Raw genomic sequence first — 13055 nt, 5'->3', positions numbered from 1 at the left:
GAGCACTGAGTAATGGCCATTAGCTTTGGCGGTTAGAAGGTCGTTGGAGAGTTTGAGTAAGGCAGTTTCGGTGGAGTGTAGGGGACGGAAGCCGGACTGTAGGGGGTCGAGGAGGTTGTTGTAGTTGAGGTGGGAGCTTAGGTGATTATAGATTAAGCGCTCAAGGAGTTTGGATGTACATCGTGTTCCAAATTATTATGCAAATTATATTTTTCTCATTTACCTAAATAACTGATGTAAATAACAGTCAGCATAATTCTCATGTTATCAACTATTAAGAGTACTATTCAAATTTTATTGAACAAACCTCCTAATGAAAACAGTATTTTTTTAAACATAAAACACTTCCAATGCACTGTTCCAAATTATTACGCAGTGTAAGTTTCAAAACACTTTATAGGTTGTAAAGAACTGAAAATTGTCATTTGTTGTGTTTGCTTTAACTTTTTAAACATTTTAACAGGTCACGTTACATTGTAACATAGGACCCCTTATTTGATAGCAGCTTCACAAGTCTTGAATCCATTGAACTTGTGAGTTTTTGGACAGTTTGAATTTGTTTGCAAGATGTCAGAATAGCCTCCCAGAGCTGCTGTTTGGATGTAAACTGTCTCCCAGCCTCATAGATCTTTTGCTTGAGGATGCTCCAAAGGTTCTCAATAGGATTGAGGTCAGGGGAGGATGGAGGCCACACCATGACTTTCTCTCCTTTTATCCCCATAACAGCCATTGATGCAGAGGTATTATTTGCAGCATGAGATGGTGCATTGTCATGCATGAAGATGATTTTATTACGGAAAGCATAGTTCTTCCTTCTGTCCCAGGGAAGAAAGTGGTCAGTCATAAACTCCACATACTTTGCAGGTCATCTTTACACCTTTGTGGCCCCTAAAGGGGCTGACCAGCTCTGTTCCCATGATTCCGGCCCAAAACATGACTCCACCACCGCCTTGCTTATGTCGCAGCCTTGTTGGAACAGGGTGGCCGTCCACCAACTATCCACTACTCTATCCATCTGGACCATCCAGGGTTGCACGGCACTCATCAGTGAACAGGACTGTTTGAAAATTAGTCTTCATGTATTTTTCTGCCCAATGCAGCCGTTTCTGCTTGTGAGCATTGGTTATTAGTGGCCGAATAGAAGGTTTATGCAGGTTTATGTCCGTGGGACTCCAGAGGCAGCAGCTTCAAATATCTGTTTGCTGCTATGTACTGGTATTTTAGCAGATGCTCTCTTGATCCGATGCATGGATCTGGCAGAAATCTTCCTCAATGTGCCTTTATCTGCATGAACCCGTCTGTGCACTGAATTAGCCACAAAGCCACAAATCTCTTAATAGTGCGATGATCACGCTTAAGTTTTTGTGAAATATCTGTTTTCATACCTTGTCCAAGGCATTGAACTATTTCACTCTTTTCGGCAGCAGAGAGATCCTTTTTCTTCCCCATATTGCTTGAAAATGGTGCTCTGCTTAATAATGTGGAACACCCTCCTTTAGCAGTTTTTCCTTAAATTGGGCTCACCTGCCAATCTAATTATCACAGGTGTCCGAGATTGTTTTCAGTGATCAAAAGAGCCCTGACACACAATGCCATCCATGAGTTACATTGAAAAACAAAATATTTAATCTTTGTGACACTTAAATAGAATTTGCATAATAATGTGGAACACGGTGTAAATGGCAGCAGGGAGATGGGTCTAAGGTTGTTCAGGTGGGTGGGGTCCAAGGAGGGCTTTTTAAGTATGGGAGTGATGTGCGCGTGCTTCAGAGGAGAAGGGAATGCGCCAGAAGAGAGGGGGAGATTAAAGATGTGGGTGAGGGAGCGTAGGATGGAGGAGGAGAGAGATTGTAGGAGTTGTGAGGGGACAGGGTCGAGGGGGCAGGTGGTGAGGTGGGCTTCAGAGAAGACCTTAGTGACCTCAGTGGTAGTAAGGTCGAAGGAGTGGAGTGTTGAGGGGGCTTCAGTGTGAGGGATGTTAGGTGGGGTGGAGGTCTGGACAGTGGTGAGGCCAAGGGAGAGGGGTGTTGAGGGGGTCATCGTATGAGAGGTGATAGGTGGGGTGGAAGTCTGAGCAGCGGCGATGTCCCTGCGAATTGTGTTAATCTTGTTTTTGAAGTGATTGGCAATCTCGTGGGCGGTGAGTGAGGTACTGGGTGGAGGTGGGGGCAGAGAGAGTAGGGAGTTGAAAGTAGAGAAGAGCCGGCGAGGACAGGTGGAGAGGGTATTGATGAGGGTCAGAAAGTAGGCTTGTTTGGCAGCGTGGAAGGAGGAGGTGTAGGTGTGGAAGGCAGATTTATAATGGGTGAACGCTAGTTGGGATCTGGTTTTGCGCCATAGTCGCTCCATAGTCGTTGCTGTACTGTCTCCCATTATATTGTAAAGCACTGATCAAACTGTTGGCGCTATATAAATCCTGTATAATAATAATATAATAATAATGTGCCTTTTATGATTTCAGATTAAGCAGAGCCTGGACAAGCTGATGGCAAAGAAGAAGGAGATGCTGGACAAATGGCACAAACACTGGGAATGGCTGCAGCAGAGTAAGTGTGTGCAGGCCGCGTGAACCGAGTCGCAGATCGCGGTATGCCGTCCAGTCCAGCTTGCCTTTTTGTTTTGGATTTATGCTGCATTACTTTTCAGAATGTCCTACTTAATCTCCCTCCCTGATAGAGAATGAGGCGGGCAGCCCCCTGCCAACTAATTAATGTTACCATAGAAACTTTTACAGCTCCCACACTCTAGACTCCCAGCCCTCCTGATGAATGCGGGGGAGACACAAGCAAAATGGATGGGGCTTCAACTGCTTAATATTTAACTGCATAAGCTACCAGAAAACCTACTGCCAGCTATACCGGTGCCACAGGAGTGTAATGGTGCAAAGGAACACTGTTTCTATAGAATTGTTATCGGTGCAGGCTTTTAGCCATTTATCACTTCCATGGAAAAGTTATTGGTGCAGTGTACCCGAGTATGCCTGTAAAGATGAATAGTATCATGTGAACCACTCAGTCTAAAGGTTTTATTTCTTCTTGTTACTCTAAGTCAGGGGCCTCCTAATTTTTTGAAACAAAGGGCCAGTTTACTGCCCTTCAGTCTTTACTGGGGCCAGACTTTGGTCAGTGGGAGTAGAAAATGCCATGGGCTTGGTTTACTAAATGGAAGTAAAAAAATGACATAATTGGTAACAGTGGAAGGAATAATACCCCATAATTGGAGTCAGTGGGAGGAACAGTGCCCAAACATTGATGTCAGTGGAAGGAATAGTGCAGCATAACTTGTGTTAGTGGAAGGAATAGTGCCCCATAATTGGTGTCAATGGGGGGAATAGTACTTCATGACTGGTGTCAGTGGAAGGAATAGTGCCCCATGACTGGTATCAGTGGGAGGAATAGTACCCCATGACTGGCGTCAGTGGGAGGAATAGTACCCCATGACTGGTGTCAGTGGGAGGAATAGTACCCCATGACTGGTGTCAGTGGAAGGAATAGTACCCCATAATTGTCAGTGGGAGGAATAGTGCCCCAATCATTGGTGTCAGTGGGAGGAATAGTGCCCCAATCATTGGTGTCAGTGGGAGGAATAGTGCCCCAATAATTGGTGTCAGTGGGAGGAATAGTGCCCCAATCATTGGCGTCAGTGGGAGGAAAAGTGCCCCAATCATTGGTGTCAGTGGGAGGAATAGTGCCCCAATCATTGGTGTCAGTGGGAGGAATAGTGCCCCAATCATTGGTGTCAGTGGGAGGAATAGTGCCCCAATCATTGGTGTCAGTGGGAGGAATAGTGCCCCGTCGTTGGTGTCAGTGGGAGGAATAGTGCCCCATTGTTGGTGTCAGTGGGAGGAATAGTGCCCCATTGTTGGTGTCAGTGGGAGGAATAGTGCCCTGTCTTTGGTGTCATTGGAAGGAATAGTGCCCTGTCTTTGGTGTCAGTGGAAGGGATAGTGCCTCGTATAAGTGGAGTGTACCAAGGGCCAGATAAAGGCATGCAAAGGACCACATCCAGCCCACAGGCTGCAGTTTGGAAACCCCTGCTCTAAGTTGTTTCCTGAGCATCACAAACAGTCCCAAGCTAGGGCTAGGGAGTTGGATATGGATCAGTGGTAACTCTTCATCCATTTCTAGAACTTCCTGTCTTCTGCCTCCTCCCTACACCCTCTTAAACAATTTGGGGAAAAAATGTGAAAAATAAATAATTTTATATTTCTGTTTCAGTTCCTGAATAATTGTCTAGGTGAGCATGATAAGCGCATTGTTCAGCATGGGCCAACTTGCGCATTTGCAGAAAGCCACGGGTCTCTCTCTAGCAGTCCTGTAGACTGGCAAAGACCTGTAGCCTTCTCTGCATGTTCAAAATTCTCAACGGGACATGTGCAGATACCCTGCAAGTCTGCCAGTCTATGGGACCTGTCAGAAACCCGCAGATCTCATGCATGCCCACACATGCCACGGGTCTCTGCCAGGTCCTTTTTTTTAAACTAACATGACTGTTAGTAATTGTAATAACATCATAATGTTAGATTTTACATGCAGTGTTTTCATCTGATATATTGACATAAAATACAAGATCTCTCTATGGCAGTTTGTCTCTGTCCAGTCCTTCAGATACGGCTAGGTTAACAGTAGTGTGCTTGATAAAACACAGTGTTTTACCATGCCAGCTTCTGCCAGTGTCGTCTCCAGCACTGAAACACGCATCTTGTCACATATCCACACTTCATGTCACTGACACGCTGCCTTTTTCCACACTGCAGTGCACCGCAGATTGTGATGTGAATAGGGCACATAGAAAACAATTATTTGCTACCTGCCTTAGCGTTGACCTGTACTTATCCAAAGCGTAAAAGTGCACATAGTGTGAACAACTCCTAATACAATCAGCTGGAGAACTGTCAGTGACATTTCACTGTCTGCTGTAGTTTTTGTTCAATGCGATTTGTATTGGAGCTGCTCTGTAGTCAGCTGTAGAAAGGGCAAACCGTCATTTTAATTGCATCCATTTATTAAATCCTAGCAGAATGCTTCCCTTGAACCTACCCAGTTACAAATGTCTAAACATTTGTAATTGCAACAATTTTCTGGGTGAAGTGGTGGATTATCTGACAGAAATGCAGGGGTGCCAATATTTTTGGCCATGACTGTATTTGTAGAATGTAAAATAAAGTAGTCATAGGCAGTCAGTGTTTCTATGCACTTTTAGAAATGAATTTTCAGTGTGTCTCTGGAGAATGTTTTTGATTTAACTATGGTTTTTGTGGATTTGTCCTCACAGTGCTGGAAGTGCACCAGTTTGCTCAGGAAGCTGGAGTAGCTGAGGCCTGGTTGACTGCTCAGGAGCCCATAGTGAAGAGCCCAGAACTGGGCAACAGCGTGGATGAGGTGGAGCAGCTGATCAGACGGCATGAAGCCTTCCGTAAAACTGCAGCCGCCTGGGAGGAGAGATTCAGCTCACTAAGGCGCCTCACTACGGTAAGAGAAATTAAAGCCTTAGAGAGTAACTCCACTTTTTTTGAGAAAAAAATATTACCCCCTGGGTGATCTATGTGCAGTGCAGGGATTTTAACAAACTTTGTTGCAGATTCCTACCATTTGTTATTCTGAAGAAAGAGCTGTTTGAGTCTAATAGCAGTGGTTTCATAATTCTCAATCAGCTGCTGCACTTGCAGAGCTCTAATGAGGAAAGTGGCAGGGTCTGCATCCTTTAGACGTAATTTCCCTTTGGGAGTATGTGACGAACTAGGAGTGCAGAGAGAGAGGGCACACGGAGGCAGATTACAGGAAACCCAACATGTGGGTGTTTATTGGGGAAACTCAGGAGTCCAGACAATAGAAAAACTAGTCCACAGAACAACACAAGACACAGCAGTGAAGAATGATCCTCAGGGTGGCAATATGGGGGAGCAGAGGGCAGGTAGTCCACAAAGCAAACAGGGCAGAGAAGGGTTAAGTCCACAGGGCAGAGGTCCAAGCACAACAGGGTTAATCCAGCACACAGGGCAAAATCCTTGACACAGGGTAGCAATGCAATTCAGGGACTCACCAATTCAGTGACCTCAGCAGAGGAAGTCTAGGCAGATAGGCACCAACTCCTCTTTGGAGATAGGTCTTCATAGGGTTGTGTGTCCTGGCTGCAGCTTCAAGACCACACAGGCAACAGTTGACAGAAGAGCAGAAGGTAGAACAAAGTACCAGTGTCCATAAAGCCACACAGACAATGTAGAACCACAAATCCCAGCAGTGCAAAAAGCAAAGCACAGTTCAGTACATCGCTTAGCGAGGCTTGCAGTCATGAGCTGCTCTGTCCATCCTGACTCAAGCTCTGTACATTCTGAGAGTTTTCTCCCACCATAGGGACATTATCTGGGCCTTTCAATTTGACCAAGCCTCAAGCCCCCCCCCCCCCCCCCCCCAAAAAAAAAACCCCAACAAACCCCCCCCCCTTCCCAGACCAAAATGTCTGGCTTTTCACATCCAGAGGACACTGTGCTGTCTGTGCCTCCTGCTGAGATCAACCTCATCTCCCATTCCCTGCGGGGCACAGGAACTCCAACATTTAATTAAGCAGACAAGCTGACAGCTTGACACACTTGTTGATTTCAACAAAACAACACAAAAATAAATTAATATTTCTGATCTCCATCAGAGATTATCTCACCAAAAATGATATTTTTGTTACAGGGGATGCCAAAATTAGCGTAGACTTCTGGGAAAATTAGCGTAGACTTCTGGGAAAAATAAGTGAGCTCATCACACAAGCAGGAAATTATGTTTCTGGGGGGAGTTCTGTACACATTCTGTACAGAACACCTCCAGGTTGCCATATTGCATTGCATTTTACAGAAAATGACAGTGCTGCAGATTGAAAAGAAAGGTAATTTTTAATAACATTCAATTACAACATGACTTGTGTTGCAGTTGTATGTGCTATATTTTTTTTTATTCTCTATATTTTTTCCCACGAAAGTGGAGTTACTCTTTAAAACAAAGAAACGGTCTGAAGGAAGCCAATATTCCAATTCTAGGAAAGTTACTTTTATTTTTATTTATTCTCTTTTATTGTTGTTGTAGTGTTGATCATTTATTCAGTGCTTTACATACTGTGCATTCACATTAATCCCTGTTTTCAAGGAGCTTGCAATTTAAGGTCCCTAAATCACATGAGTACACATACTGGGGCCAATTTAGATAGGAGCCAATTAACTTACCAGCTTGTCTTTGGAATGTGGGAGGCAATCAGAATACCTGGAGGAAATCCATGTGCCATGTGCCACATACAGTCAGCGCTGGTCTCTTCTGGGTGCTGCTCAAATTACTTGCCATCTACAATATATACTGGACACATAGGGGGTTATTTATTAAAGATGGAGAGTGCAAAATCTGTGCAACTCTGCATAGAAACCAATCAGCTTCCAGGTTTTATTGCCAAAGCTTAACTGAACAAACTGAAGTTAGAAACTGATAGTCTACCATACACAGCTGCACCAGATTCTGAGTCCACCAGTTTTAATAAATCAACACCATGGGGTTGCTCACTCAGCACCTCCGCCACCCAGAAAGTGACATTGTGATATCATCTGCCCCCCCCCTCCCGTTCTACCCTGTCCAATGAGAGAACTTCTTGTAGTTATTGCAAAACATGCAAGACATTCTCTGAATGGTGGAGATGCCGAGCGAGCAACACCATGTGTTCTGTATACAAAAGGCAAGTCACTGGATCAGCAACCAGAATTGACCTGCATGGACTGTTTGTAGCACAAGCTACTACAGTGAATTTCTGCAGAGATATGATGGATTAGATGTAACAAAGCTGGACCAATAGAAGTTTAAACTAAAGATGATTATTGGAGTTCAGCTTTGAAGTCAAAGTTGGCGACATCTTTTTTTTTTTTTTTTCTATACTCTAGGATCCGCTTTAACCACTTCCTGTCCGGACACTTTTACCCCCTTCCTGTCCAGGGCAATTTTCAGCTTTCAGCGCTATCACACTTTGAATGACAATTGCGCGGTCATGCAACACTGTACCCATATGAATTTTTTACCATTTTTTTTGAGACAGATAAAGCTTTATTTTGGTGGTATTTATTCACCGCAGGGATTTTTATTTTTTTTCTATGTAAATTAAAAAGTCCAAAAATTTTGAAAAAAAAGTGTTTTTCTTATAAAATTTTGCAAATAAATAATCTTTCATCATTAATCTTGGCCAAAATGTATTGCGTTATCTTTTTAGTAAAAAAAAAAAAAATAAGCCAAATTAGTTTATAACCAAAAATTATAATTTTTAAAATTTTATTTACATTTTTATTTATTTTTTTTATATTATTATTTGGGGTTTTTTTTACATACTGTCAACCTAGCAGTACACTGTCACCATGGTGACACTGTACTACTTGTGGGGGGTGATGAAGATTTTTTTTTTTTTTTTTTTACAGTGATTGCTTTTACACCCATATAGGATGTAAAAGCAATCATTTCTCTTTCTCTCTGTCTGCATTCTTGCACCATTGTTGTGAATAGCCTTGTACCATGTGACCTCTGTGATCATTCACAGATTTCACACGTAGTAAGCAATGATGACAGGAGTGACATCTTGCTTACTACTTTGCATGTGATCACTGATTGGCCAAAAAATTCAAAAATTCAAAAATTATAATTTTTAAAATTTTATTTACATTTTTATTTATTTTTTTTATATTATTATTTGGGGGTTTTTTTACATACTGTCAACCTAGCAGTACACTGTCACCATGGTGACACTGTACTACTTGTGGGGGGTGATGAAGATTTTTTTTTTTTTTTTTTACAGTGATTGCTTTTACACCCATATAGGATGTAAAAGCAATCATTTCTCTTTCTCTCTGTCTGCATTCTTGCACCATTGAGAACTACTGAGTGAGCTGTGATTGGTCACAGCTTGTCACATGGTACAAGGCTGTTGTGAATAGCCTTGTACCATGTGACCTCTGTGATCATTCACAGATTTCACACGTAGTAAGCAATGATGACACGAGTGACATCTTGCTTACTACTTTGCATGTGATCACTGATTGGCCAATCAGTGATCACATGATTGGGACCTTGTACAGAGGTCCCGTCCGACGATCGGTGTTTCACTGTGTCCGGAGGACACAGCAGGCACCGGATCGCGGTGCTTCACGCTCCCAGGGAGCGCGCACAGCTAGAAATGGCAGGTGCCATTTATGAACGGCAACCCACCCCTGGAGTGCCACCTTCCTGCTGTTTATAAACAGCAGGTGGACGGCAAGTGGTTAAAAGGTGCACATATGTATGTTTGAAGATGAAAGTGAATCAGCATCAGGCAGTTTATAAGCTATTGCACTAAAAATAAATATCTTGAGAGCCCAGCAGATCCTGCCTTGAATTGCCCAGCCTACACATGTTCATGGCTTATAGCCCCCAGCACTGCTGATTGTTATAGGTGAAAGTGTGTGGGCAGAATCTGAAGAATGATGGAGAGCGCAAGACCTCTTATAAGAGTCTTCCTGTTTGGTTTGGGCTTATGAATGCTTCTTGGCATTTGTTACAGAATCAAGGTTCCCAGACACTGAAAACTGCTGATTTCTTAATCTGCCCCCTAATCTGTCTGATGAGGGCTGACTTCTTTTTTTTCTTTTAATACTCCTATAAATATCTTTTAAACTTTAAAATAGTGAAATCTGAAGAACAGCTAAACGAGAATATGTACTGGAATTTAAAGCTAACTCCGCCTTTTTATCATGTTACACCCATATTTATAGATCTGTAAATGAATGGACTACAAGTTCCATCTGCCATCGTAGCAGATGGACAAGTGCTGTAATCACCGCACTCGTAGTCCATTGACCTTTCCTTCAGCTCTCTAAGCTTCTCTGTACAGGTCGGGAGCTGGAGGAGGAGTCTGTAGAAACCTAACTTTGCATCCATTGATCACGAATGCAATGCTTTGCAAGCTGCGGTGTAAAAAAATTCACTTTTTTCTTGCAGAAATATACGCATTTATTTATTTTTTCTCAAAGTGAACCTATCAGTACAGGATGAATTTAGGCTCCATGTACACAAGATGTTTGGAAAACACTTCTGAATGAAACTGACTGCTGGAAAATGTAGGTTAAAAAATGTCAGTTTAGCCATGTTTGCGTACCGCGTTTACGCGTATTTATGTGTGTTTGCGTTTAGAAGCGTTTTTTAAAGATAACATCAGGAAACCTTCCAAAATGCCCAGAATGCACTGAGAAACAGTATAGAATTAACTATTTCAGACATTTTGAGAGAAATAGAGAGAGCAGAGGCAGAGAGGGCAGTATGTGTTGAAATTAGCTGTCTTTTCTGGTTGTATTCACTATGGATCCCATCATAATGCGGCACATTCTACCATTCTTTCCTTCACACGAAACCTGGAACTGACTGCGCTGGTGTACCAGGTCCATTTGAATACATGGAAAACGCTTTGCATGCATTTCTGATGATGAAAAAAGGTTCTGGACAGCATCTGGACATGGAACAGTTAAAAAACGCTTCTAAACACAAATGCTTATAAATGCGGTTTGCCGCGTTTACAAGCGTTTGGCGTTTGAAACGCTGATAAAATATGCTCCTGAACGCAAGTTTGGTGCGTTCAAAAAAACGACTGTAAACTCAGCTGCCTGTAAACGAAGATGTGTACATGGACACATAGGAAAACATTAGGGAGGGTTCAGGGGCTGCTGAAAAAAATGCAGAAAAGCTCCTGAATGTGAGTTTATCAGCTGCGGTGTACATGAGCCCTTACAGTAATGTGTTACTAAACCCAGGACCCTGCATTCACTATATCTGGTCTCCCCGGACCCTGCATTCACTATATCTGCTCTCCCAGGACCCTGCATTCACTATATCTGCTCTCCCAGGACCCTGCATTCATTATATCTGGTCTTCCCGGACCCTGCATTCATTATATCTGGTCTCCCCGGACCCTGCATTCACTATATCTGGTCTCCCCGGACCCTGCATTCACTATATCTGGTCTCCCCGGACCCTGCATTCACTATATCTGGTCTCCCCGGACCCTGCATTCACTATATCTGGTCTCCCACAGTACACAGAACATGGAAAAGTAATTATTTCAGTAAATATAAACTGCTAAATACCTTTTGCCATCAGCAGTCTTGTGACGTCTATCAGTGTCCAGCCAAGCACTGGGTAATCTTGTAGGCGTTTCATTCTTCATGACCCGTGACCCTCTGTCTGGACAGTGCTGATTGGCCCTGTGCCAATCACATGCACCCTCCCCCCCAAAAAACTCTAGCAATACACATCAAACTGAGCATGTGCAGAGTGCCTTCTAGGGCTCTGTACTATCAGTAGATGGATTGGGGACAGTAGAAGAAGGGGATGATCAGAGAAGACAGGATCAACCAGCCTTTTTACATAATGTGGAGGATTAACCATGTGCGTATACCAAGCATGCTTTACTGCATATACAGATTGATTTTACTGTTGTAGGTTTAGTAACACTTTAGTAACGCAGCGTAGTCCAAGATCCACCCTAGCCTGTGATTGGACAATGAAGGAGCAATCAACTTTTGTGTGGTCACATAAATAAAATGAACACACAGAGATCTGAGTTGCAGTCTATTGGAGCACTTTCACAAAAAGCAAGTGGAGATGCAGAGATTTAAGTTGCACTTCATTGAAGCACTTTCTGTTTTGCACAGAGAATCTTTATTCACATACATATAGCACTTTATTAGATAGTGACTCCTTGGCAATTTACGGCACTTTTTTGCATAGTAATTTCATTGTAATTTTATTGCACTTTATTGTATGGAGATTTTTCTTGCACCTTATTAAGGTGGTATTTGTACACACAAAACAAATAGGACAGGGTTTAAAATGAATATTTATGTGTGAATTGGTTTTGTTTTTATATTTAATTTGTACACAGGATAGATATTGTGTTGTATATTGCTATATACCAATATTTTATTGTTTTAATGAAGGAGCAGTAGCACACGGATGCACACATCCCTCCTGTATGCATTTTCACACACCACTTGCAAAACAATAGAACCCTGAGTGTTGTCCCATGCCTCGGCTGCTGTGTAGAAGGTTACAAAAGGTCAATAATTAGATTTAGTGACTTTTTCTAATTCTGTGCAAGAATAAATGATTCAATAATTAATTCTATTTTTAATTCTACATGCAGTTTAGCTTTTTAAAGTTTAGTTTCTTCTGCATTCTCCCTTTTGTAGCTGGAGAAGATGAAAGCTGAGCAGAGCAAACAACCCGCGACCCCACTCCTTGGCCGAAAAGTTTTCCCAGACACCACAGACTTTTCATCTCGACCATCTCCTCTTGCTCAACAGTCATTCCATGAAAAGCCAGAGACTAAGCTGGAGCAGAAGGACACTCTGTCTGTTCCTAATGGGGTTCAGCTGGAAAGCCACAGAACACGGGCAGAGAGGGGAGAAGCAAGAGTAGGGTATGTGCGGCAAGAGATGAAGCCGGAGAGACTTCAGCCAAAGATAGATCATGTGGAGGCTAAGATAACAGAGAAGATTCAGCCTGCTCAGGAAGGAACACGTGGGGAAAGATCAGAGGTCAAAGTCGCTCAAGGTATGGCCACTTTGACGGTGGACAAAGCAGAGGGTAAGTTGAGTCGTCATGCTGAGCGGAGAAGAGAAAGGCATGATCGCAAGCTGGAACGCCAGGAGTCCAGTGAGCATGAGGTTCCCAAACCAGAGCATGTAGAGGAAAGGAGGAGACGAGACCGACATGACAAAAGGCTGGAGAGACAGGGGTCCAGTGAACAAGAAACACCAAAACCGGAGCAGCCAGAAAGGAGGAGAGATCGGCATGAGAGGAGGGCAGAGAAGCCGGAGTCCAGTGAGCAGGAGACGCCAAAGAACGAGCCTGAAAAACAAGGAGGGTAAGGAGCCTCAGTTCTCTACCTGAAATGACATAACAGTTGGCTGTATGTATGTAATATTCATCAGAAGCCTTTACAAGCGCATGACTCCTACCATGTACCATGTTGACAGCCACAGGCTAGTTTTGCAGGCAGGTTTGTTTCATTCAACC

The 13055-nt window shown here is 43.1% G+C and overlaps 1 protein-coding gene across 1 annotated transcript in view; it reads left to right on the top strand.

The window, feature by feature from the left end:
• Nucleotides 1-13055, top strand: part of SPTBN4 (spectrin beta, non-erythrocytic 4) — a 240366-nt gene that overhangs the window by 212230 nt on the left and 15081 nt on the right. The window contains exons 30-32 of the mRNA XM_089654174.1: nt 2462-2546; nt 5275-5471; nt 12227-12903. Coding sequence (XP_089510300.1) covers nt 2462-2546; nt 5275-5471; nt 12227-12903 — 959 coding nt within the window. The remainder of the gene's footprint in view (nt 1-2461; nt 2547-5274; nt 5472-12226; nt 12904-13055) is intronic.

The sequence above is a fragment of the Staurois parvus genome, unplaced genomic scaffold, assembly GCF_062004578.1.
Source record: "Staurois parvus isolate SC_StPar_1 unplaced genomic scaffold, SC_StPar_1.0 ptg000746l, whole genome shotgun sequence".
NCBI classification, from domain to species: Eukaryota; Metazoa; Chordata; class Amphibia; order Anura; family Ranidae; genus Staurois; species Staurois parvus.
The sequence above is the reverse complement of the archived record's forward strand: the minus strand, read 5'-3'. Positions and strand labels throughout refer to the sequence as shown.